This window comes from Meriones unguiculatus, chromosome 3 (assembly GCF_030254825.1).
Source record: "Meriones unguiculatus strain TT.TT164.6M chromosome 3, Bangor_MerUng_6.1, whole genome shotgun sequence".
Taxonomy (NCBI): Eukaryota; Metazoa; Chordata; class Mammalia; order Rodentia; family Muridae; genus Meriones; species Meriones unguiculatus.
This window is the reverse complement of record NC_083351.1, coordinates 28,374,226-28,401,482: the sequence shown is the minus strand read 5'-3', so window position 1 is coordinate 28,401,482 and position 27,257 is coordinate 28,374,226. Positions and strand designations below refer to the sequence as shown.

At 40.3% G+C, this 27,257-nt stretch overlaps 1 protein-coding gene across 1 annotated transcript in view; it reads right to left on the bottom strand.

Annotated features, from left to right (window-relative positions):
• Positions 1 to 27,257, bottom strand: part of Rlf (RLF zinc finger) — a 60,231-nt gene that overhangs the window by 9,310 nt on the left and 23,664 nt on the right. Inside the window, exons 3-6 of the mRNA XM_021639478.2 lie at positions 26,563 to 26,644; positions 21,808 to 21,940; positions 15,391 to 15,593; positions 3,537 to 3,673 (exon numbers count right to left, since the gene is read on the bottom strand). Coding sequence (XP_021495153.1) covers positions 3,537 to 3,673; positions 15,391 to 15,593; positions 21,808 to 21,940; positions 26,563 to 26,644 — 555 coding nt within the window. The remainder of the gene's footprint in view (positions 1 to 3,536; positions 3,674 to 15,390; positions 15,594 to 21,807; positions 21,941 to 26,562; positions 26,645 to 27,257) is intronic.

Here is a 27,257-nt window from a genome sequence, read left to right as displayed (position 1 = left end):
CTAGAAACTAATGATAGCTTGTAACTCCAGTTTCAAGGGACCTTATGTCCACTACTGGTCTCTGCATGTACACACATGTGAGCATCATGAATACAGATGCATACATGTTTGTTCACTGGTTTGAAAAGATGGTTCAAACCATTAAAAATACTTGTGCTCTCATAGAGGACCCAAATTTGGATGCCAGCAGCCTAGGCAGGAGGTGACTGTAACTAACTGCCTATAACACTAGGTCATGGCATGCCCTTTCTTTCCCTCAGACTCATAAGTACTGGGGTGATAGGTATGAGCCACAACTCCAGCCTTAAAATACTCCTTTTCTAAACAAGAACCACAGGTCCCTCTACCTTAAACAAACAAAAGTTCCCGGCACAAACTAATCTTACTGGAACAGAAGGTCTGAGAGTAAGCCTTTCTTAGTTAAATTTGCTGTTTTGTGTGGTGATTATTTCTAACTCCAATTATCTAGACACCCTTAGAAAGAAGGAAAGGCTTTTTGTTTGTTTTAAAATTAGATTCTATTTCACTTTGAATTGCCGAGAAGAAACTTTTTAAAGTGTTAAGCGACTAAGATTTTTCTTTTTTTGCATAGGCAAAAAGGAAATCCCCATTAATCCCTTCCAGCTTCGGTGGACAGCAGCACTAATCCTAGAGCCTGGTGCAGGTTCCTGTGAACAGTGGCTGAGTGAAGAAAACACCACGATAAAAGAAAAGGTCAGGAACACCAAAACAATGTGAGAGGAGGCCGGGGAGAGGGTTTAGTGTATCAAGTTCTTGCTGTACAAGAATGAGAACGTGGACCCCCAGGACCCATGAAAAGGGATGGTGTTGGTGAACATCCAAAATCCCAGGGCTAGGATGCAGGAGACAGGAGGATCCCTGAGGCTTGCTGGCCCATACAGCCAGTTCAACTGCAAAGTTTTGGGTTTGAGAGGAAGCAGGGAAAAAAGATGGAAGACATTCAACATGAACATGAACACACACACACAAACTGAAAAAAGTTCTGAAGCTGGATGTGGGTGTACTGCCTCACATCTGCAACCCTAGTACTTGGGAGGCAAGAGAAGTGCCTTATATTTGGAGCTAGCATAGGCTAAAGAATAAGATCCTATTTTAAATAACCAAAAAGAGGAAAATGAACAAGAAAGAAAAATATAATAAATATATGAGTGTAACTTTGAGGACTTGGAATTCTCCGAGTTCATGGATACAGCAGTATACGCGTCTTTAGTCCTGGTGCTTCTTCCCAATATGCCAGGAAGAGGCAGGAGAACTCCTAGAAGTTCCCAGGCCTGCTGGCCTGGAATATGCAGCAGTAAAAAACAAAGAGACCCTGTCTCAAACAGAGCGGAAGGTGAAAACGTGCGCTCAAGACTGTCTTCTAATCTCCACAGGCCTGACTTGGCCAGTGGCTATGCATACAGAAGCATCTCTCTCTTTCTCATATGCCACAGAACCTATAATATTCTATATATGATTTTATTAATTTTTGAAGTTAAAAGACTAACTATAGCCAGGCATGACGGAGAACACCTTTAAACCCAGCACTTGGGACATAGAGGCAAGAGGATCTCTGTGAGTTTGAGGCCAGGTATACTGAACTCTAGAACAGCCAGGGCTATGTAGAGAGACTCTGTCTCAAAATAAGCAAAACAAAAAAGTCTACATACAACTAGAAAATGTTTTTTAATATTGAAAATGAAATACATTTAACCTGACCAAGCAAAATGTAGGTTTGCTTCTAAGCCTAATCTACTTGCTGAAGCTAAAACTTTTCTAATGAACAGATTCCTGGTAGGAAAAAAAAATCAGTTTTACTTGATTTAATGATAAAACATCTCACTGCTATTTAACAATTTCTTTTATTTACATTATTTCACCCTGGCAAAATGCCTACAATGAGTATTAGGACACTAGGACCTTATTCTACTGTCTCCATGGTCACAGGACAGAGACCCGCTGGTGTCACAGTCTTAAGTGACAAGAGACTACAACCTGCATTTTAGTCTGTTCAGCTGTTGGGCACAGCTCAGCTAGGAGAGTGCTTGCCTCCTAGATGTGAAGCTTGACTGGGAAGTAGAGGGAAAGCGGGAGTTCAAGGTCAGCTTGGGTTATAGGAGAAGTCCCAAAACAAAAAAACTGGCCCCCCTCCTGGAAGAAAAGCACTAGATTAAGAAGTGAAACCTTTGGGCTTGTGCTTTCTCACTTAAATCTTGAGACTAAGCAATCACAATATTTCTCAACCACTGAATGAACTGATTCTACATCATTCACACTGTAATGAGTGATAAGGTGACATCATTTACAGCATACAAATACTTCTATATAAATTGTAAACAAAAATAAAGTGGAAAGTGAAAACCTATACTCAGGGCTGACTTCTAATCTCCCACAGGTATGACACAGTCAGTGGCTACACCCAGGCACAGCTTCCACCAAGAAAACCACAAATAGGTAAAGGCAGCCCTCCAGAGGGAAATCAATCAAGACTCAGGTACATGAAAGGCTTTTTATTAGGTTTTCTTCTTTAAAAAGAAAGAGAGAGAGGGGGAGGGCAGAAGAAGGAAGAAAGAAAAAGAAAGACAGAAAGAGTGAGAGAGAAAGAAAAGAAAGGAAGGAAGGAAGGAAGGAAGGAAGGAAGGAAGGAAGGAAGGAAGGAAGGAAGAGGGGGCTGGAGAGATGGCTCAGGGGTTAAGAGCACTGTCTGCTCTTCCAAAGGTCCTGATTTCAATTCCCAGCAGCCACATGGTAGCTCATGACCATTTATAATAAGATTTGGTGCCCTCTTCTGATGTACGTGCAGGCACAACACTGTATAATTAATAAATAATTTTTGAAAGTTAATCCATCCTTAGTGCTTTCCTAATTCAACTCATTCACATTACTTTCTCCCTGGCACTTCTCTTAGCTGCTCCAGTGTAATATTCTTATCACTAATTACATGCTCACTGACAAGACACAAGTATTTTAGAGGTTTCCTACCTATCAAGTTTATCCCTCTGGTCTAACAGATCTAATACACTTTGGAGTCTATGGATATATTTGTTTCTATTTTTTAGTAACCATTCTAGAGGCAAACAAGATATAAACAAAACTAAATAAATAATGCAATGTCAGCTACATGGTAACATGGCTGCGAATCATATTGGTATTCAAAGGGATTTCCTTTTCTAATGCAAAATTTAGCTAGTGGCCTAAGTAATCTGATCTTTTTGTTTCTAAACAAGAAGGGCAAGTTACTATCAGAAGGTATTGATAAATGTTAAGGGAAAATAATACCTATCTGTTCCATACTGACATAATGCTGCTTCAGGGAAGAAGACACCTATGGGAGTCACGAGACAACCATCTACAAGAAAAGCAAGCTGCGCACCTTATCTTTCCTTAGCTACATCACACCAATGGCATTTTTTATTTAAAGGATGTCATTATACTAATCAAGATTTTATTTACATGCGAAGACTTAAATCTGGCACAAACCCTAAATGCTATGCCATCTAGTAACAAACGAGCATATACAAATTAGGTGTACTTACCAAGAACAATACACACTGGCCGTCTGGAGCTGCTGGGTAAGGTAAGTCGTACAAAGAACAAATGCTGTGTTATCCTGACCCTCAGATTCCAGGTTACATATGATGTCTAGTACTTCCTTGCAGTCCACCTTTGCAATCTATTAAAAAAAAAAAAAAAAAGAGAGAGATAACTAAGTTAAAAAGGAAATGGTGATTTTTCCTGTAAAATTTGTTATGCAAAAGGGAAACTTTTCTGTAGTATTTTCTATCTTTCGCAACTTCTTTGATGACTTGGCAAGAAAAGAATCAGAGGCATAGTAACTATTTTACTGACTAATGTCTGAGCGGTAGAGCACGAACGCTTCATTTACCAAACTATTAAGATGAGTAAGAAATGGGCATTCTGTAAGAGGGCTCCACTCTGTTCTTTATGAATATGGATAAGAACATTCTGCAGTCCTAAAGTATTCATGAATGCTGCTATACAGGCACTCATAAGTGAGTCAAAGTATGCTCAACAAAAGTAATATCCTTTTTCGCCTCTTCCCCGAAACTTCCCAGTGCTGGGTAGTGAACCCAGCACCTTGTTATATTCAACCATCATAGCACATTGAGCTTTATCCAGCCCTCCCTCATTTTTTGATAGGAATAAATACATTTACACTGCAAAGGGCAGAAGAATGGACAGCAACAAAAGCACTGCCAATCTTCCCTCCATTTGAAACAGGGTCTTATTAAGTTGCCCCAGCAGGCCTCAAACTCACACTCCTGAGCCAAGCTTAGTAGCTGGGGAATGCACCAATGCATTCTGCCTGTCGTCTTCCTCTTATTAAGCTTCTTATCCTAACTTTAAAGACATGCACACTGTTCAGCTCCCTTCCTTCCATCTGTCTGTCTGTGAATATGTCCCTCCAACGTTGTAAACCTTTCCTTCCTAGAGTTTTGAAACCAATTAATCTTCTGCACTTAAATTTTACTTATTTAAGCTAGGCTTGGTGGTGCATGTCTGTAATCCCAGCATTCAGGAAGGCAGAGGCAGATTTCTGTTCGAGGCCAGGCCAGCCTAGTCTACAAAGTGAGTCCAGGACAGCCAAGGCTACACAGGGAAACCCTGTCACAAAAAACAAAAAGAAAAAAGCTTATTTATTGTGTATCTGCACCCATACAAGTACATGTCGTCATGCAAGTGGAGTTAGGGAGTAGCTTCTTTCCTGCCATTGTGTGGGGTCCAGGAGCAAACTCAGGTTGTTGGGTGTGCATGTGTGTATCTATCTGCTGAGCTTGTCTTGCTGGTCCTCTGAAAAAACCTTCAATTTCTTTCTTTCTGTCTGTCTTTCACGTTAGTTTTCTGACATAGGGTTTCACTATGTAGCTTTGGCTGTCCTGGAGCTCACTATGTAGCCCAGGCTGGCCTTGAAGTCACGGAGAACCTGGGCTACCTCCACCTGCTGGGAGTAAGGCTGTGCGGCACCAGAGCCAGGTTGGCTCCAAGCGCTCTCAAACTTTTGACTTCTCCAGTCCAAAGATATCAACCAAAATGTCAATACGAACCCTAACACTAATGCGCACTAACACTAAAGTGAGACTAGAAATGAAGTCCAGCCTGTCAGTGGTGGTGCATGCCTTTAGTCCCAGCACTCAGGAGGCAGAGGCAGGGGGATCTCCATGACCAACCAAGCCTACAGAGCGACAAGACAGCCAGGCCACACACACTGCACACACTGGTAAAAAAAAAAAAAAAAAGAAAAAGAAAAGGCCAGACTTGTATCAAACTCTAGGAAAATGATGCATCCTCAGAATTATTTAGAACTATTTGGGGCCGGGGCTACAGACCTGTGGTAGCTCAGCCCCCTAACAGACTTGAAGCCCTGGGTTAAAAACTATTTAGAAGGGCACTAGGAGTAAAATACTTAAATAGGAAGTCTTCAATTCCTCACAATCTTTCTATCTTAGTGTGTTTCTTTGTTTATTTTTCTTTTTTCAAGATAGGGTTTCTCTGTGTATTCTCGGCTGTCCTGGACCTGCTTTGTAGACCAGGGCTGGCCTCAAACTCAGTGATCCACCTGCCTCTTCTTCAGTGCTGGGATTAAAGGCACATGCCACCATGCCTAGCCTTTGTGTATTTCTTAAGTACACTTCTCAATTCCTAATAATGAAAAAAATGTAAGCATTAAGACTATAATTTTAAAGCCACGAGTAGTGGCTCGTGCCTTTATTGGATCAGATGGCTCTTCGTGAGTGCAAGGCCAGCCTGATCTACATAGTTTTCAATGCCACTACGGTGACATAATTAAGACCTTGTCTCACAAAATTATGATTGAGAAATTCATACATATACACATTTCAAAAATTTTTCTTGATTTCTTGTTCTGCTTTTATTTTAATCTAAATCCATATTTAATCTAAAGCTACACCTAGAATTTCTATGCTCCTGTTTACTAGTCTCTCCCAAAGTGAACTCCCACTGGGTCCTATTTAAATGTATTTGCTCTGTTTATCATTTATACTTAGTGACTGTGTCGATTCCCAACAGAGTTAGTTAAAATGGTGAGTAAATTAGATCCTGTTTATATTTTTCTTGTCGTCATCAAGACAAGAAATAAGAATTTGCCTCTGTGCCTACCAACTACAGAGTCAGGGAATATGTAGTTCATTCACAGATGACCCTGAACTGGACCTCTGGTGATAGGGTTTCTTTTTTTCTTTCTTTTGAGATAATACCCATATATTTTGGGTTTATGTTTCTTAAAATAATAAAGAATTTCATGTTTGAAACATTATCCTTACAAAGATTAATGAAAAAATATAAAAACACAGAATTAACCTTTGTTCTTTTCATTAAGAGTCCACTCACACACAAACGGTGGGATGAAAGAATGGACTCCCACAAGTTGCTCTGACTTTCTCACATATATACTACGGAACAACATGCAGGGCACGTGTGTGCATCTGTACACCATACACAAACAAACAAGCAAAAGATAAATAAGTAAATGTAATCTAGGATATTTTAGTTAAGGGCTGGAGAGACAGCTCAGCAGTTGAGAGCACTGGCTGCTCTTCCAGAGCCCGCATGGTGGCTCACAATCATCAGTAACTCCAGCCCCAGAGCATTCGACACTACACTGACTTCCACAGGCACTGGCATGCATGTGGAGCATACACATGCATCCTGGCACAGCACACACACACATACAGAAATCTAAAATACATTTTAATTAATGCTACTGACATCTCAGTCAATTCCATACTGTTTCAACCTAGAACTCCAGGTTCCACGGTGTTCTGTTTTTTAGGTCTATGCACTGGCAATGAATCTTTGCTTTTACATGACCCAGTCAATTAATCTTAATTGTATGTGTTTGGCAAAATGGTCCCCAGCAGAGGTTTCTCATTACATACACCCATTACTAGGATGTCCACAGGTGCCAACACACAAAGAACTTTCTTATTCCCAGCTGTTGCTCAGGGTAATTTAACTCTTCTCCCGAAAGCTGAAATACAGTAAAAACTGTATTAGAACATATGCTGATTAAAAACACCAATTAACAGACATGTAGCAAGTCCCCAGTGGTTTTCCAAACAAAGGGTTCTTTAGAAGTCTATTGCTGACTGCAAAAGAAAGCATCACTAGATTAAAAAAAAAAAAAAATTGGTGCTTCTTTTAAAATAATTTTGTGTGCTAAATTGTGTCTTGATAAATTAACAAATTAATCCAAATTATAAGAAATATTTAAACTACACTTATCTGTCTATTTGCCTAGCACACAAGAAGCCCTTGGGTTCAACTGTCCAGAAGAAGGTCAGGGAGAAACACTGCTCATCACTTTCTACCTAATGGAAATAAATGGCACAGTGGAAAGATAGCCAAGGAGCCAGCTGAAGTGCCTTTTAGTCTGACTTCAGATTCTATCATTAGCATAATGCATGAAGGGCTTGGGAACATTACCATATTGGCTTCAATTTCATCATTGGTGGAGAGGACTGTTACCATGGTGACTGTCATTTAATGGTGGTAACATATGGAAATTTTTAGTATTTTAGAAGTTGGTAAATGCCAGGCAGTGGTGGTGCATACCTTTAATCCCAGAACTTGGGAGGCAGAGGCAGGTAGATCTCTGTGAGTTTGAGGTCAGTCAAGAAGGGTGAGTTCCAGGACAGCCAAGGTGACACAGAGAAATCCTGTCTCAAAAAACAAACAAACAAACAAACAAACAAACAAAAAACTACACTAAAACCAAACAAACAACAAAAAGAAAAACAAAACAAGAGTTGGTAAACTTTTTTGGCAAAGGGTACAGAAGAAAATACTCTCAGCCTTTAACAGTGGTCACCACTGTAGCAGAAAAGCAGCTAGAGATAGGAAAGAGATGAGAGTGGTTGTGCACCCAGAAGACTCGAAAACAGTCACAGGTGGGCATTCTGGTCCATGCCTATGGGAACCCCACCACTCGGGAGGCCGAGAAACAGGAGGATTAAGACTTTGAAGCCAGTCGGATTACACAGAATGTTCAGTGTTCCCTGAGGTAAACAAAGAACAAAACAAACACCAACAGGGAGTCACATGCCACAGACGGTGGCATCTATCTGCTGCATAACCATGTGGGTAGTAGGCCAATGTTATCAGATCATGTAAATACACAACAACGCTGGCACAAAAATGAACTGCCCATGACAGCTTTTGACACAATCCTTCGTTAAACGTTCCATGAATCAATCTGTATTGCACAGTGGCAGCAGCAGACCCATTTCCCATAGCGGTTCCCTGCAAATTAAGTAACCTCAAAAATGGAACCAATGAAGTAACTTCAGGAAAAGTCCCATTTACTTGGTTGTTTGCTTGACTAAGCATAGCAGCAATAGGCAAGTATTCTCAGCGGAGTTGTAATCTAGCTCCTTAATTTGTTATTAATCAACCAAGAAAAGATCACGGATAAAACAAGGCTGACAGTTAGTTACGTTTAATCTTGAACACAAGGTCCAACTGCAGCAGCATTAAAAGAAGCGCACACAGGCCCAACAATCTTCTGCACCTTCCCGGCTCCTCCACTCCTCCAGCATCTTAGTGAGCAGCAGCACAGTACCACCACCCTCCCAGTCTCAAAGCCTTCTGTGCCTCTCAGGGAGATGGAAGGCCAGAGGACTAACTCTCAGTGTCAAACACTACCTTTCTCTGAGACTGGTTATATCACCAGCCTGGAACTTGCCAAATAGGCTAGCTTAGCTGACCAGCAAGCCCCAGGGATCCGCATGTCACCACTTCCCTAGTGCAGAGATCCATGTGATGGATGAAAATGAAAATGGCCCCTTAAAGTCCTTAAGTGTGGTACTACTAGGAGGTGTGTGTGACCTTGTTGGACAAAGTATGTCACTGGGGCTGAGCTTTGAGGTTTCAGATGATCAAGCTCTCTTTTCCTGCTGCCTGGAAATCCAGATGTAGAACTCTTAGCTCCTCTCACCGTATCTGCCTGCATGCTTCCATGCTTCCTACCATGATGATAATGAACTAAACATCTGAACTGTAAGCCAGCCCCAATTAAATGTTTTATTTAGTAATAGTTGTTCTGGTCATGGTATTCTTTCCCAGCAATAGAAACCCTAACGAAGACAATCCAGTATCCATCCATCCATCTTAAAACCTAGGCTCTGGATTCTGAACTTAGGTCTTCAGCACTTTATCAATGAACTATCTCTCCAGTCCCATCCCCACCCTAATATGTGTGTGTGTGTCTCTTTCTCTATTCTGTGTATCTTGAAGTCAAAATCTATTTTGATTATTATCCCTACTTCTGCCCTGTCATCAAGTGCTGTCTTTTCTCACAATCTCTTGCCCTTACCATAATACACTACTCCTTAAGTCAAATTTCCCTAAAATATCATGATACATCTCAATTGTTACCTTCAAAGCCAAGTTTGAACTGCATCCAATGCATTCATTTCTGCAGACCTCTTTTCCCCAAGCCCATGGATCTTATTTCTCACCAGACCTTAACAAACATGCTCTGGCTCACATAAGGTGTTCTCTAGCGAGTTACTGAAAGCATGCCTTATTACCAGACAGTTGTCCCCAGCACAGCCTATCCATTTAACCTTACTTCAAGGTCCAATTCAGACACCAGCTTCTCTAGAAGGGCTTTTAAATGGTATGTACATGGATAGTTTCCATGTCTACTCTTGTACTGAACACAGCAGCAGCCTAATATATAACTATTTCTGGCAAATGATGCTCTATGAACTCTTTGTTTTCTGAACAGAAAATATTGCAGTTGGTATCAAGTCAGTGCTTGAACTTAGCTGATACTGCAAACAAACGTTTTAAAAAGTGTAACAAACCTCGTATGAGGCCAACTATTTCTATATATACACTACAGTGTTCCCCTCCCTCCTCTGTACCTTAAGATAGTTTCTCCTTACATAGCCCAAAACTGGCCTCGAACCTGAAATCTCCTGTCTTGTCTTCTCAATTGCTTCTCTCTAGTATCACATGTTAGATCCGAAGAACTCTCAGCCACATCCCTCATGAACACTACCCTCCTGTGAGTCTGAGGTTCTCATTGCTTGGTAACTCACCAATTAGGCTAGACTGGCTGGCCATGCACACACACACACACACACACACACACACACACACACATAAAAGTAACTCCTTCAAAAACATTTTAAAGATTAGGGAAAAAAGCTATATACAACACAGCACTTAGGATGGACAAATGTTTAACAAATGTGTCCTGTAATAATAACAGTGATTATTATTGTTGTTTTCAAGACAGGGTTTCTCTGCTTAACAGAGCCCTAGCTGTGCTGGACTTGCTTTGTAGATCAGGATGGTCTCAAACTCACAGAGATCCATCTGCCGCTGCCTCTGGCGTGTGCTACCTCTGGCTCCTACAATTATTTTTAAAGTTGCAGTGGAAAGTATGAAAAGACAGATAGTGTAAAGTAGTTCAGCCTTTAATTTATGACCACAATGCTCACTCAATTAAGGAATACACATCGCCAAACAGCTGTTTCATCATTGCATGCTATCTGACACTGTCTAGGACCACAAAGATAACCAACACTGTCACTATTCACACATACTACATACAAGACAGTCTTCCCAAAATCAAGTGACTATGATATTTTAATGTTACAAGGTTACACTTCCCACTGGGATATTGCTATTGAAACAACCCAGAATGAAACAGTATATAAATGCTTAAAAACAAACAAACAAACAAACAAACAAACAAACAAGGAAGTCAGTAGGAAGGTAAAAATTAATGGGAGTCAGGATGGAAGGACAAGCTATTGGAAACAATATCCAATAGAAAGTGCCTTAAGTTTCAACAATGTGACTGACCAGCTTCTCATAACAGGCAGTTAAGATCTGAGCCAAAGGATAATTTAACCATTTCAAATAATGACTGACCCAAACACTGGTCCAGGACTCAAATACAGGTAAACTGTTTTTACAACACTGGATATTTGAAAGTGTCTCTGCAATTTATCTCTCTGTGTGTAGCATGGAATACATGTAAAGGTCAGAAGACAACTTTTAGAAGTTAGTTTTCTCCTTCTATCACATGACATTCAAAGATGAAATGTCAGTGGAGAGGCAAGTGCCTCTGCCCACCAGCCAGCCATCTAAAATCACTTTACACAGGACCATAAGGGAATGAGACAAGAAGGAAACCATGCAGGGTAACTTGCAAGCACAAAGGTCTACGGCAAAAACGCATGTGGCGTGCTCTTAAACTGCAATGACAAGGTAGCTAAAAAGCAGTGAGCATTAAGTTGTGCAAGACAGTTAGAAAAAATAGACATTGGCCACAGCAAATAGAATGAAAGCTTCTAGAATTATCATGAGGAAAATGGAAAACAAGATATTATCTGAAATGAACTATCATATATATATATATATATACCAAAAGGATGATATATTATTATTGTTATTACTATTACACAGGGTCTCATGTATACTAAGCTGTCCTCAAACCTGCTATAGAGGAAAATGAGCTTGAATTTATCTTTCTGCCTCAGCCTCACCCTAGTGACAGGATTACGGGTTTGTAATACCATGGCTAGTCTATGTGGTACTGAGTGTTGAACCAAGGGCTTCGTGTATGCTAGGTGAGCATGCTAAGAGCTGAGCGACACCTTTAGTCCTATCACCTTATATTTTCAGTACAGTACTACTAACAGCATAGCAAACCCAGGTTTGATTCTAGCATTATTGACTAGTTTGGCTTTAGAGTAGCCAACATTTTTTTTTTAATTGGAACCCCTCTTTCCTTATCAACAAAAGTAACTTTGTCAGAGATGTGAAACTAAATGTGATAAGGTATATAATATGCCTAGCTTACACAGAGTTATGCATATCTAATTTTTCCACTTCTAACATGGAGAACATAGCTAAAAGGCAACAAACTTTACTCATTAGTTTATTTTTAGTTGCACTAAGGATCAGTCCTGAGGCTTTGCTCAATACTAGGCAAATGCTTAACACTGAGCTATACTCCTTCCATTTTCTGATTTATTTTTTCTTACTCTCCCCACCCCCTCCTTTCTGAGACAGGGTTTCTCTTGTAGCGCTGGCTATCCTGGACTTGCTTTATAGACCAAGTTGGCTTCAAACTCACAGAGATCCAACTGACTCCGCCTCCCCAAGCGCTGGGAATACAAGTGTGCACCACCACACTTAGCTTTCTGATTTCATTTAGAAGCAAGCTCAAGCCAAGCTATGGCAGCATGCTTCTGCAATCTCCCAACTAGGGGTGTGGAGGCAGGAGAATTGTGAATTGACGGCCAGCATGGAATACAATGAACTCAAATCAGTCTGGGCAGTGACAATAACCTGTCTCAAAATTCAAACCAACCTAAAGCTCAGAAAGTTATAAAGGCAATCAAGGTCCTAATGGTAAAACCAGAAATTTACTCAGAGGGACACTGCAACATTTAACCAAGGGAAAGCAAAATCAAACTGGGAAGGAACAATCACCGAAGAGTTAGGAAGTAAGAAAGATAGACTGCTAAGGAAAACTCCAAAGATCAACAGTGATTCCTTCAGTGATGTGACTGACTGTGAGTCAATGTCCTACCAGAATGCCACCAGGAGTGGTAGCCCATGCCTTTAATCATGGCATTGGGGAAACAGAGGTAGGGTGATCTTTGTTGAGTTCCAGGCCAGCCAGGGGGGTACACAGAGAGAGAGAGAGCTTGCTTCAAAAAGGAAATGAAAAAGTCATAGTCAGATATGGTAGCAAATTGAAGTAAGGAGGTGATGGTAGTACTAGGGAATACAGCTCAGTTGGTAGAATGTTTGCTTAGCCTATAGAAAGCCCCAAATTTGGTCTCCAAGAGTACTGAATAAAACTGGGCTTGGTGGAGCACACCTGTGATCCTAGCACTCTTGATAGATGCAGGAGTTCAAGGCCAACCCAGGCTACAAGAGACCCAGTAAGGAGATTGGGGGTGGAGAGAATGAATAAGAATAAATGTGCATGTCCTGAGAAGAGAAAAATATTCCACAGTGAAGTCACATTAAACTTTAATTCAATGAGTAGGCCAGGGCAAGAAACTGGACAGTTAGTATAAGAAGAATTAGGTGCTAAAGATTTCCAACGGAATGGACAAGGACTATCGGGTTATCCTCAAGGATGGCAAAGAGTGGCTGAGACCCGTTATACAAGTGAAGAAGTTAGCCTGAAGAAGAGGTACTATCTATCTATATCTATCTCCAATAACAAAAGAGATGCACATATACAGAGTCAGGGAGATAGGAAAACAATCAGAGAGAAGCTTTAAAAAATCTGTTCCAACTACCACTGCAGAATACTTGATTACACTGTAAATAGATTGTTATTTGTTGTAAAAACCCATTTCTAGTTGTGGTGTGGCTCAACCTCAGCATAAACCTTTAATCCAAGAGCTTTCTGCTTGAATATTGTAAACAGGATTAAATAAAGTCAACCATAGGTCAAGAGGCAGAGCAAGCAACCAGTTGACAGGGAGTGAACAGAGGAACAAACCATAGGGAATAAGAGGAAGTCAGAAGGACAGATAGATGTGCAGAAAGTAGAAGGGAGGGAGATACAGTTTGAACTGGCATAGGATGTGGGGCATTGCTCCTGGGACATTGGGTGAGGAGGAAGGTCAGCTGGGTGCTTTCTCTGACTCTCTGAGGTAGCAGGTTTTCACCCTAGCACCTGGCTCCTGAGTTTTCTTTTTTTCTTTTAAATTAATTTATTTTTTATTAATTATAATTTATTCACTTTGTATCCCAGCTGTAGCCCCCTCTCCCAGCCCTCCCAATCCCACCCTTTCTCCCTCTTCTCCTTCCATGCCCCTCCACTGATAGGGGTAGGTCTTCCTCCCTTTCCATCTGACCCTAGCCTATCAGGTCTCATCAGGACTGGCTGCACTGTCTTCCTCTGTGGTCTGGTAAGGCTGCTCCCCACTCCTGAGTTTTCACTGGTAAAAACTGAAAGATGCAATTTCACTAAAAAACAAAGAACCTCAGTTTTCAGAGAACAACAAGGAGAAACACATCAACAACAGGTTTCAGAGAGAGAGATTTTCTAAGATGGTAAGTGGACTAAAGAAATGCATGCAGTAAAACTGATTTAAAAGCTTTTCTCAGTCTGTCTGACCCTGTGGATGCAGGCAAATACAACAGAGTAGGTAAAGACTGAAGGTAGTCAATCAGATACAATTAAGGACAAGAACAACAGAGGAACTACGAAAAATCAGAGCATGGAGAGAAGTGAGTATATGATGGGGATGAGGAAGGATGGAAACGGTCATAGGGACAATGGATCCTGGTTGGTGCTGGTGAAGTCCATACAGTAGAGAATGAAGCAAAAAGAAAGCAGGAAACAGGTTAAAATGAACAGTTAGGAACTACTATATAGTAGAGAACACAACCTTTGAGATGCCACAGTTAGTAAGAAACACGAAACTTCTGGGCAGGGCTGCAAGCTGGCTCAGCAGGGAAAGGCACCTACTAAACAATGCTGGTGACCCAAGCTCCCTGAAATCCAGGTAAAGAAAAGAATTAACACCAAAACTTGTCCTCCGCCATCCAAATGAGTGTCATGGCATGCATGCTTATAAAAATACACCACACGTGTGTACACACGTATGTGTAGACATGAGCAATTATAAACAAAGATGTTTCAGTGTAGAAATAAAACAAGACTTCATAGGTCAAATTTGAAATGGCAGCCGAGATTAAAGAAAGATAAGGAAGTAAAGCATTCCTATTTTTTTAAACATTCCTATTTTATTAAACATTTAGAGATAACTAATTCCAAATTGTCTAAAGAAAATAATTCAGGTTTCATTAGATAACTAATTCCAAATTGTCTAAAGAAAATAATTCAGGTTTCATTAAAAATGATGCAACTGATAAAGGTTTTAAAGACTTAACTATGTTATTAACATTATACTCCATGGTATCCAGTTTAACCAGTTAATTAGTACTAAAATATATCCATGGAACTTAGAGTCCTGCATTTGTGTGTTTCAAAGGTAAAAGCACAACGTGTTAACAAAGTTAAAATTAAGTTTCACTCTCCTTGGATTATTGCTTGACCTATTATTTATTAATTTCCTAAATCCAGTAAAATCAGTACTGTCAGAAAAAAAGCTACTTTCACATCTGAAGATCCCACAGAAAACCATCACTCAAACACTTCTAAGTATCACTTGCACATTCTTAATTACCTGCTTTAGAGATCCACCTACTCCTGTAACTAACTACACGTTCAATCTGAAGAAGTTAAACATACCTAAGGCACAAAAGATGAACCCTGGCTTTCCCTCTGGACGAGTGAAAAAACCATGCAGCATCTGTGCTGGCACGCCACGCCTGCAGCAGACCTAATGTACTCACCTCCTGAATAGCCTCTTCACTGGGAAGCATGGAACACAAACACGTGATATAGGCTTGCTGAAAACAGGACACCTGTGAGAGTTCTTTAGACTCTGCACACAGTTTTGATAAAGCAGTAGCTTGGGGGATGCAGTTAGATTTCAACAAGTGTTTGATTCGCATTTGTAGAAAGGAAGGTCCTTCTTGTGCAATCAATTTGTTAACTAGAAAAAAGGAAAAATGCAACAGTATGATAATATACCACATGGCAGAGTGGTGATGACACTTTCATCTTTCTGCTTTGCCTTTTTTTCTTCTGAGACTGATGGAGCTCAGTCTGGCCTCAAGCTTACTCTACAGGCAAGGATGACCTTTGATTCATGATTCTCCTGCCTCTACCTCCAAATGGCTTGTTATTAAACCCTGAGTTGCTATAAATGGTGTTTATTCTGGTCTCAAGACTCCTTTAACAGAGGCAAGGAAAAAAAAGAAAAACTAAAACAATTTCCATGCTAGTTAGTTTTATTCTAAACACCATGATAATACGTGAATAATGAAACTGTCAATATTTCAAAATTTATTTGATCACGTCCCATCTTACTTTCTGGTAAGTCTAGTTAAGAACACTATTCTTAGTAAAGAATAGTGAAATCAACTGTAAGTGTAAATAAATTCAAGAAAATGAAGCAGGTGACCTACACAACATTAACTACCACCAATTGGACATGTATGAGGTACCAAGTTTTATGCTAAATGTTCTCATATACCTCTCACTTATTCTTCACACCACCACCAAGGCAAGTAATTTCCACAGATTAAGGTTAGAAAATTAATATTCAGAGAAGTTAGGTAACTTGCCAAGGATTCCAAAGCCAGTGGTGCTGTTTCCTCTAAACCAGGCATTTCTCAAAGTGTGTTCCACCGACCAAAAGACCTGAGAGATGGTCCTAGAAAAAAAAGGATCCCTTGGTCAAATCCCTGAACAGCCCTGCAATGACTAAAACTGTTCATGCGTACTTAGCCCGGCACTTCCCAAGTTGATTTGACCAGAGAACCCTTTTACGAGTATTAGGCCCTTGTAAAATACAAATTCCTGGTTTAGTACACACTTTGGAAAATGCAGCTCAGAGCACTAACATACAGTGCTCAGCCAAGTCCTCAACTCTACAAAGCCGCTCACCTAGTCTGTGACATTACACAGCTTTACCTAAAAAACAGAGGTTGAAGTGCAGCATTCAAGCAAGCTGGCTGTTTTATGCTTTTAGGTAGGTGGTTAATCTAAGACATTGCTTCTCAGACTTAAAAAATGGCTCCTGAATGGGGGAAGGAGGCCTTCTTTTAATGCAGATTCTGACTTACTAGATCTAACTATAGAACTTAAAAAAAATTGATATAGGATCTCTATGTAGACCACTCTTGGCCTTGAACTCAAGAGATCCACTTGCCTTTGTTGAGATTAAAGTGAGTGCCACCATTTCCTGGAACTTTAATTTTTTCCTAACAAAAATCCCCCTCTAGCTTTTAAATTATATGTGTGACTTAAACTTATTTTTTAAAAGATAAAATATAAGTATATACATCCACAGCTAAAATTACTGCCCAAGGCAGGCATGGTGGTATATGTCTGTAATCCTACCATTGGAGCCCAAACAAGACTTTAAGACTTCTAGGACAGTGAGGGGCAATGGTGCATGCCTGTAATCCCAGCACTCAGAGGGCAGAGACAGGCAGATCTCTGTGAGTTCAAGACCAGCCTGGTCTACAAAGTGAGTCTAGGACACCAAGACTATACAGAGAAACCCTGTGTCAAAAAACAAACAAACAAAACAAAAAAGAAAAGACTTCTAGGACAACCTATACGCACTATGGGGCAAAGCTGTTTGTTTTCTTCTTTCTTTTTCTCTTTCTCTCTTTCCTTCTTTTTTTGAAACAGGGCTTCACTATGCAGCTTTGGCTGGCTCAACAGCTTGCTAGGTAGACCTAGCTGGCCTTGTTGTACTCAAAGAGATGCACCTGCCTTTACCTCATGGATGCTGGAATTAAAGGTGTGTACCACTAGTTTGGTATAATATCCGTCTATATTTATATAATTTTCAGATTTGTGTGCTTCAATGTGTACCATGTGAGTATCTAGAAATTACAGAGAGTAGTGTGTGCTGAGAATCAAAGCTAGGTTCTCTTCGAGAGCAACAAATGAATGCTCTTAACTATGGAGCCATCTCTCCAGACTGAAAAATTCATTTAAAACAAAACAAACAAACAAATAAGCAAACCTCTTATTTTGACATCAATGTTCTACAATGTTCTGGTTCCCTCCCAGAGAAACAATTCTAACTTCTGTACCCTTCCATAAATGCTCCCTTTCTTGACCAACTAAGTACATGATATAGCTCATTCTACCACCAATCTCTTAGAGCTGTCTTATTTTTGCTTTCCACCTAATGAAACCACACTATGTGGACGTACTATAAGTCAACTCAATGATTCCCTACAGATCTATTTATAAGTGGTTTCCAATCTTTAGCAGTCATCAATAATGATGCAATTCACAAGCCCATGCACAGCATGAGTCATTTCATCAATGAACATACAGAACAAAGTCCATGAAGTGAGATTACTAGGTTAAAGGCTTTGTTCAGTAATTCTGGCCCATACTGTCAAACTGTTCTCTCCACAAGTTGGATCTACTTTTAACTACTTCAGGGTTCCAACTCTGGAGACTTAGATTTACCAGGCTGAGCTTTGATTTTAGTATACGCTTTTGCTTTTAAATTGTATAAAATGAAGTCAAAGTCAGAAGTCATAAGGGAAAACATTTACCTTAGCCTTTTCTATTTTAGACTTACAGTTATTAAAATACACAAAATAGTTCATTAGTATAGCGCCTCTATCAATAGTTCTTTATTCTTTTGTTTTCAGTAATGTTATGTCAAGTATCAAAACCCACAACTATGTAACCTTCTTCCATGCTGCTCCTTTCTTCAGGGAGCCAGGAGTTACCTGTCCCTGACCTTGCAGGTCTTTAAAGTCTTCTCATTATTGCTCCATCTCCCCCTCATCCTGTTCTGCCTAACTGCAGACCCTGCAAGATCTGCCTCAAAGCTTTGAGCAGCTTACGAATCCCACAGCAAGCAACACCCCTGCAAACTGGACTGCTACATTTAAGCCCTGGTCTTGTTAAGTTTGCACAGCACTTTCCATCTTTACCACAGAGCACAGAATAAGGGCTTGTCATATTTATTGTTTTTGTTTGTTTTGTCTTGTTTTGTTTTCTGAGACAAGTTCTCTCTATGTAGCCTTGGCTGTCCTGACTTGCTTTGTTGATCAGGCTGGCCTCAAACTCACAGAAATCTGCCTGTCTCTGCCTCCCAGAGTGCTGGGATTACAGGTGTGCACCACCACGCCAGGCTTACAAAGCTCAACCTTGAATTTAAAAATCACTTCAGGGGATGAAGAAATGGCTCCCCAGTTAAGAACACTAGATGATTTTCCAGAGGAGACATGGTTCAACTCCTAGCACCCACATGGCAGCTCACAACTGTCTATAACATCAGTACCAGAAGATCTGACATACATTCAGGCAAAAACAAACAAACAAACAAACCCACCCAAAAGCTTCTAAAAGATAAGTAAATCGCTAAATTAATAAAAAAAAGTCCTTTCAAGGGCTGGGGAGATGTATGCTGGATAAAAGCACTTGCTCTGCACGTAAGGACTTGAGTTTGATACCAGGACTCTCACAGAAGGCAGTGACCTCAGCACTAAAGAGCTTCCAGCTCAACGAGGCAGTGCAGTTAATCCACCTGCCTCTGCCTTGGAGCGCTGATATTAAAAGTCTGTACCACCCTGCCTAACTTCTTTTCCTTCTGAAAAAATTATCTATTCTGTTAAAAGGAAAAGGCAGTTCAACAAAGCATTTATCTTGCATGTCCAAGGTACTTGGTTTATGCTTAGCACTACAAAATAAAATGGGAACTGTGTGAATACACGTGTTTCAAAACTTAACAAAGTTGTCCTCTGAACTCTGCACATGCTGTGGCACACATGTAAAAATTTTAGAAAAGAGGTGTGGTCAGGAAAGCAGCTTTGTGGCAGAACACTTGTCAATTTTTAAGCCCGATTTTGATCCCAGCCACAGGTGCTGAGATAAAGTTGCTAACAGCAACATACTTTATCATCTGAAAACAATCACATTTAAGGTTTAATTTAAAAAGAGTTCTTAGGGCTGGGGAGATGGCTCTGTGGTTAAGGGCACATACTGCTCTTCCAGAGGACCAAAGCCCAATTCCCAGAACTCACATCAGATGGTTCACAACTGTCTGTAACTCTAGCTCCAGGTGATTCCAACCACTGATCTCCTTGAACACTGTAATTCTACACACATACCCACACAGACACACCCAGATATACATAATTAAATAAACCTTTAAAAAACAAAAGAAGCTCTCAGCTAGGCAATGTGCTGCAGGCTTGTAATCTGAACACTTGGGAGGTTGATTAAAAAAAACAAAACAAAAACCTCAAGGCCTTGGGCTGGAGAAAGAACTCACTGGCTAAGAACACTTGCCACTCTTGCAGAGGACCCAGATTCAGTGTCCAGCACCTACATGGCAGCAGCATGGTACTTCCCAGCCATCACGGGACTCCCATGGGATCTGACCCTCTCTCCTGGCTAACAGGCAGCAGGCACACATGTGGGACATATATATATATATACACAGACAGACAAACTCGCATTCCAATCAACACAGTCTGAGAGTCAAGTGGCACTTACAGACTTTGGGCCTTTTGAATGCAAAACAAAGCTTAATCTAGAACTCTGGAGGCAGAGGAAAGTAGATGTCTGTCAGGTCAAGTCCAGCCAGGACTACATAGTAAGACCCTTTTGTAATACTATAAAGAAGAGGGCTGGAGAGATGGCTCCATCCCTAGGAGCACAACTGCTCTTGTAGAGCACCCAGGTCAATTCCCAGCACCCACCACTGGTGGCTCACAACCGCCAGTAACTCCAATTCCAAGGGGAGCCTGACACTGCTTCAGGCCTCTGTGGGCACCAGGCATGGATGTGGTGCACATACATACACGCAGGCAAAATACACATAAAATAAAAACAAACCCTTAAACAACAATTTCTCGCCACTTAGTGACAAGAACATTAGAACATTTGATACAATGCATCACTGTGTGATGACACTGATATAAACAGACCTACCACACTGACGGTTTCACAAAAAGTGCACGAAATAAAATGAGGAAGTGCATGATAAGTCATGTTTCCAGCTTATATATTTGCTACACTGTAATTTTTGTGGAATGTACGCCTACTTATTAAAGTTTACTGTGAAACAGAATGCTGTCCTGTGCGAGTCAACATCAACCGCAAGGACTTCATATTTACTAGTGGTCTTGACTGCAAACAGGCCCTTGGGAATGGTAACTGGGCACGCTTGACGTGTATGTATGAAACTGTAACTTATTTCTTAGAACACACCCGGCCATTACGCAAGGTGTGACCTCTGACAGCTCTTACTGATAACCAACATGATCTGTTAAGTCTCCACTTGCTACATTTACAAAGGAAAACAATTTTTTCCCCCAAACAAGTCCTCAAAGGACATGGCCAATAGAAAATCAACAACACCTGAGGGGCTGGCAAGACTGCCTGGTAACCTGAGGTAAGAGCCCCAGAATGAAAAGGTGGAAGGAGAGACCCTCGCCTATTAATCTGTCCTCTCGACACACGCAGGCTACATCATGCACACCTGCCCAGCAACATTTTATTTTTTTCTTTTCACAGGATTTCTCTGGGTAGCCCTGGCTGTCCTGGACTCACTTTGTAGACCAGGTTGCCTCAAACTCAAGAGATCCACTTGCCTCTGCCTCTTGAATGCTGGGATTAAGGTTGTGTGCCACCAACAACAATTTAAAAATTAATTGAAGAAAAAAAATACCTTACTATAAAAAAAGGCCTAATAATATGAACACAGTAGTCACACTTAATGAAATGTTAGCTAACTGAGGTATTGTTCTGAAATCTCTTGTTACCCTAGAAATGTAACAATTTCATCTTCATCTCAGAAACTTAAAATGAGAAAAGATACAGAGGCATTCATACAACACTAAGTGTATATAAGAATTCTTAAGGAAAAAAGGAAAGTATCAAACACTAATCAATGTTGTTTGACTGGTTCTCACTGTAACAGGGGCTAGTCTCCATGATGTCGGCTAACAGACTGACCTAAAACCAATCCTTCTGTCTCTCCAGAGTGCTGGGATTCCAGTGTGCAGCACCCACCCAGTCACCCCACATCTCCCCAGCTCAGTTTTTACTACTTATTTCTTACTACTTAGAAAAACAAAACAGAACAAACAAAAATTCAGGTACAAACTTTTAGCTCCTGCAGAGCTTAACATGGTCAGTGAAGTTTTAAGACTTACCTTCCTCTGTTTCTACTGGCTGTTGAGACAGAATTTTAAGGAGAACAGGGTTTTTCCACACTCCTTCTTTTGTAACATGAACCAGTATTTGTAGATTATTATTCCCAAATTCCAACAATGCATCATGTGACTCCTAAAACAAAAGCAGTACATTTAGAAGAGAGGCTAATAACAAAGCTTTGTCTTCTCAGTCTAGTTTAAATATCAATAAAATGAAAAGAACTTATAACTCAATAGAGAAATTAACCTCAAATATTTGTGCTTTTCTATTGGGGTATTTCTAACCAAGTTTAAAATGTACTCAAAACGTTTTCATGACTTTCCCTCATATAGAATTATCACAATCAATTTATACCTGAGTGAGTATCTGTAATGTCCTAGTAATTAAGATGGCCAGACCTAATATCTTGGCAGTAGTAAACTTAATTTTTTTTTTTTAAGGCCACTGCTAGAGCTTTCATTTAATGGCCTGTTCAGTATTCACACAGGCAGCATACTCTTGAAGACAAAAATAATTACTGGATGGCAATAACTGTTGTATGACATGGGGGGGGACGGGACCTCATGCATGTTACACAAGCTGTCTACTGCTGACCTTCAGCTCTAGCCCTGATTTCCAACCATTTAAATTCTTGTTAATGTAATATTTAAATAAGAGGTGCCTCTACACAAAACATCTTAAGGTCCTGGTTATTAGTGGTTTTTTTAAAAATGCAACTGCTCCTCAGTATAGTAGCAGATGCCTTTAATCTCAGCATTTGAGAGGCAGAAGCAGGCACATCTGGAACTCTAAGCCAGCCAGGGCTACATAGTGAGACCAGGGGGAAAGTGGCACACTTCCAGCAATCAGTAAGTAGCAGTGAAGCAGGGACATCAAGAGTTCAAGGTAGCCTAGGCTATGTAAAACCTTATCTAGATAGGAGATTTCTAGTAATAGTTTACTAATACCAATATTTAATTTCTAATTATTTTTGTTTTTAATTTGTAATTATTTAATACCATTTTAGCATTATTTAACACAGCAATTTTCCTTTAACAGCTTGACAGGTTTTTAGACTTCCCCTGAACGTAAGACAGATATTTACTTTGCAATGAAGACAAAAAAATCTACATGAAAATTTCAGAATTTTCTGTCAGGAATCTATAATGTCTACCAGAACACACTGATAGAAAATATTAAGCCAGTTAATGGTGGCACATCCCTTTAATCTCAGCACTCGGGGCAAAGGCAGACAGATCTGAGGCCAGCCTGGTCTACATAGAGAGTTCCAGGACAGACAAGGCCACACAGTGAAACCTTGTTTCTAAAGGGGAGGGAGGAAGGGAGGAAGGAAGGAAGGAAGGAAGGAAGGAAGGAAGGAAGGAAGGAAGGAAGGAAGGAAGGAAGGAAGGAAGGAGCCAGGTATACATTATCACTACCATGACAAATGGTTTTAATACTTTCTTCTCCCCACCCATCTCTCGGAATCTGATAGGTTACCACTTTCCCCAGGACTGTGGGATTAAATGATCCTCAGCCTCCAAAGGAATTAGAACCAAGGCCAGGAGCTGCCTCATCAAATAGTTTACTTTTTCATCTGTTAAACTCTGAATATACTTCAGGGCAACCTTTGTTGTTAGTAGCCATTTGACTAACTGCACCAAAGGTACTTTAAAACCTTGTACTTATATTTCTTTTAATTTAAAAATGCTTTATTTACTAGGGATGTGTGTGCAAGAGTGCCGGTGCAGGTCAGCAGACAACGTGTGGCAGCTAATTCTCTCCTTCTAACAAGTGCACTCTAAAGCTTAAAGTCATGTCAGGTTCAGCAAAAAAAAAGCACCCTCACCCACTAAGCCTCCTACCAGCAGAGGTTTTTAAAGTACAGTTGTCACACACTGAAATAAACAACACTGATATGGCGTAAGTTGTTCAGTTTCATACCATTAAAACAAATAGGAGATATTTAACCAAATAATTTATGGTCACAGGCAGAGAAGGATCCCATGTGGTCTTATCAAAGAGGAAGATCAACATGTAGAATGAACTGCATGCTCATAATAAAAACTAACCAAAGAACAGCATAGGTGTGTTATGTGTCCAAGGACAGCCTGGGCTACAAAGTTCCTGTCCAGCCTAGGTAACATATAGAGATGTTATCTCAAAGAACAATTAAATACCACAGACAATAAAAATCCTTTTCAGGCAAGACACATAGCTCAGTGTACGAGTGCTCACACAGCATGAGCAAAGCCACACATGCTTAATCTCCAGCCCGGAAACAAGAAGAACAAAAACGTGCTTGGAGTGTGTTTTCTAATACACACAGAAGAGGCATGGAGACGCTGCCCACAGCAGTCAACATAGTTGCTGTCTGAGGCCTTCGCTGATACAAATTTTTATTCTGGGTGGAGACAGAACATCATATAAAACAAAAACCAAAAGCTAGGTATGGTGGCATGCCTATAAATCAGAGCACTTGGGAGGTGGGAAAAAGAGGATAAAAAGTTCAAGGCTGGCCCAAGATACAAAAACAAAACAAAAAAGTTGTTTCTTTTTGCCAAAAGTATACAGAATGCCATTTACTGTTTGTCCATTTGACACACTAAATGAGAAAACTTATTTTCACATTTCAGATTTTAATAGGGGCCAAGCCTCTTATTTATCCGCAATGTTATTTCATTAATTTTACTCAACACAGATCAAAAAAATATCCTACGAGTTAGATAACTACTAAAAACTTCCACTTGGGGAGGGGACACTTACTTGTACTCAGGCAAACAGTCTAAGAAAATAAAGAAGCTTATGAAGGTGTTCTGTCTAGAGAAGAGATAATAAAAATACTAACACACTAAAAGAATTAATGATATCTGCTTTTCTAGAATGCGTCATCACAGGACCCAAACTATTAAGGTCTCAAAGCGTCAAGACAAAAATACTTGCGCTCATCTGGGCTAGGTGCTACATGCCTGTAATTTCAGCACTCAGGAGGCGAGGGCAGGAGTGTCACAAGGTTGAGGGCTGCTTGAGCTACAGATAAAGTTCAAGGGCAGTCTGGCTCTTGGATTTTGGCTTAACCACATGGTATGGTCATCTATTTAAACAAACAAACAAGAAAGCAAAACCCAAATAAACCCCAAAACAAAAGCAGAAGTCAACATGCCATACATGAAAGATGACTGTAATGGCTGTTCGGATATGTGAGAAATCAGGACCACATCACAGGGTTTAGAACAGCCAAGGAAATTCTCTTCTCCCAAGGAGAAAAACAGTGCAATCATTTCACTTGATGGTATGCACTCCAGAGGGAATAAATTCCTGTACTCTAAGTATGTGTCTGATACTCAGATCTTTACCGGTGCGCATATGAAGCAGGCTCAAGATACCGTAAAATGTGGGTCCCGGTGACCCGGTTGGAAAAGGATTCTGAACCTGAAGGTGGGCGTCACTCTGGGCAAGCTAACTTTCCTATGTGCGCCTCCTTGTTGCAAATGGGGATTCAAATAATCTCCATACTGTAAGAAGGTTTACTTGATTAAATACGGTAAAATATTTAAAAAGGAAGTACAGAGCGCTGGCCCTTATTTAGTATTTAGTGATCACTAATTAAATGATTAGTGTTATCTGATGTCTATCCGTGTGTGTGTGTGTGTGTGTGTGTGTGTGTGTGTGTGTGTGTGTGTGGTGTATGCAGTGTATGCAGGCGTGTGCACATTTAGGTCAACACTAATGTTGGTCCTCTGATATTTTACCACTTTCTTTTTTTTTCTATGTTCTTTTTTGAGACAGAATTTCACTATGTAGCCTTGGCTGTCCTGGACTCAATTTGTAGACCAGGACTGCCTTTGTCTCACAAGTGTGTGCCACCATACCCGGCTTACCAGCTTTCTTTGTTCAAGCCTGGAACTTTGCCAAGTAGGCTAGGCTAGGTGGATATGAGCTCTAGGGATCTTCTTTGCTCTGTCTCCCACTCTGCCATCCCTGGGATTATGTGCCTATGGTACCACACCTGGCTTTTGACATGGGTTCTGAGGATCCAAACTCAGGTCTTCATGCTTGAAAGCAGACGCTTTACTGGTTGAACCATCTCTCTAGTTCCTAACTGTATTTTTAAAATGTCTTCTCAGTTTCTACCCTTAACAGATCACTTGACACCTGTTGCTAGGCAGGACACTTGCCATTTTCTAACTGGCTCGTCTACCTACAAAGGTAAGAGCCCTCGCACCAGGTGTGCTGGCTCGAGCCTGTGATCACAGCACTTGGGGTGCAGAGGCAGGCCTGGTCTACAGGGCGAGTCCAGAATAGCCAGAACTACACTGAGAAACTGTCTTGAAAAACCAAAAAGGAGGTGAGAGCCCACGGTCTCCTTAAGTATAATGTATGAATAGAATCTGTAACTAGTTTGATTCACTTAAGAGATTTATACTGATTGGCAAGGCACTATGCTATGAACAATCTGAATAGTTTACTTTAATAATCATAAATGTATGAATATGTAATTAGCCTTTTTAAGTTTCAAAGTTTACTTTGCTGAGAATAATTAATTGGGCAACTATGCAGAGATTTTTTTTTTTAAATTAAAATGGACTTACCAGCTGGGCGCTGTGGCTCCTTTGGGGAGGCAGAGGCAGGCAGATTGCTGTGAGTTAGAGGCCAGCCTGGTCTACAAAGTGAGTGCAGGACAGCTAAGGCTACACAGAGAAACCCTGTCTCAAAAAGCCAATAAACAAACACACAAATAAACAAAAATAATTTAAAAATTAAAATGGACTCACCTGTAGAGACTGAAGGAATGGTACCCAGACTTCACAGGGCAGTTCACTTTCAGACACTGAAAGCAGTAATTCAAAACAACTCCTACAATACAAATAACTCTGTGAGTATATAAGGAGATTACAATAATTCAGTACAGCATAAAACAAATATGCAAAAATAATTCTTATACTCAAAAATAAAAAAACAAAACTTATACTCCTTAAATTTTTCTCCGAAATTAGTCCATTGGCTTTTCAAGTATTAAAAAAAGCAGAAGAAAAACTATAACTTTCTAACGCATTGTAGAAATATAAGAGCCCCCTCCAAAAACAAAAAAAAGTCATGTTCCAAGGAGTGTTAGTTTGTATAGGGAGGTTATTCAGACATACAGACCAAAACCAAGATCTCAGGACATTGTGAGTTTGGCTGAACATGATAAAGAGAGATAGGCTGTTAGCCACACTAGTTTCTATCACTTGCAGAGGAAGCAGAATGATCACAAAGTGATTGCTTCACTTCTAAAAACGAAGCAAAAAGTTTCTTACTACCCTAACCACTACCTAGGCACAGAAAAGTAACAGGAAAGGATTTTGTCTATCTTTTTTTTTAACCCCCAAGACAGGGTTCTCTGTGAGGGAATGCTAATAATCCTCTACAAAAGTATGACGTCATTCACCAACAGGCTAGACAAAAGCAACAGATCACCCTGTCCAGC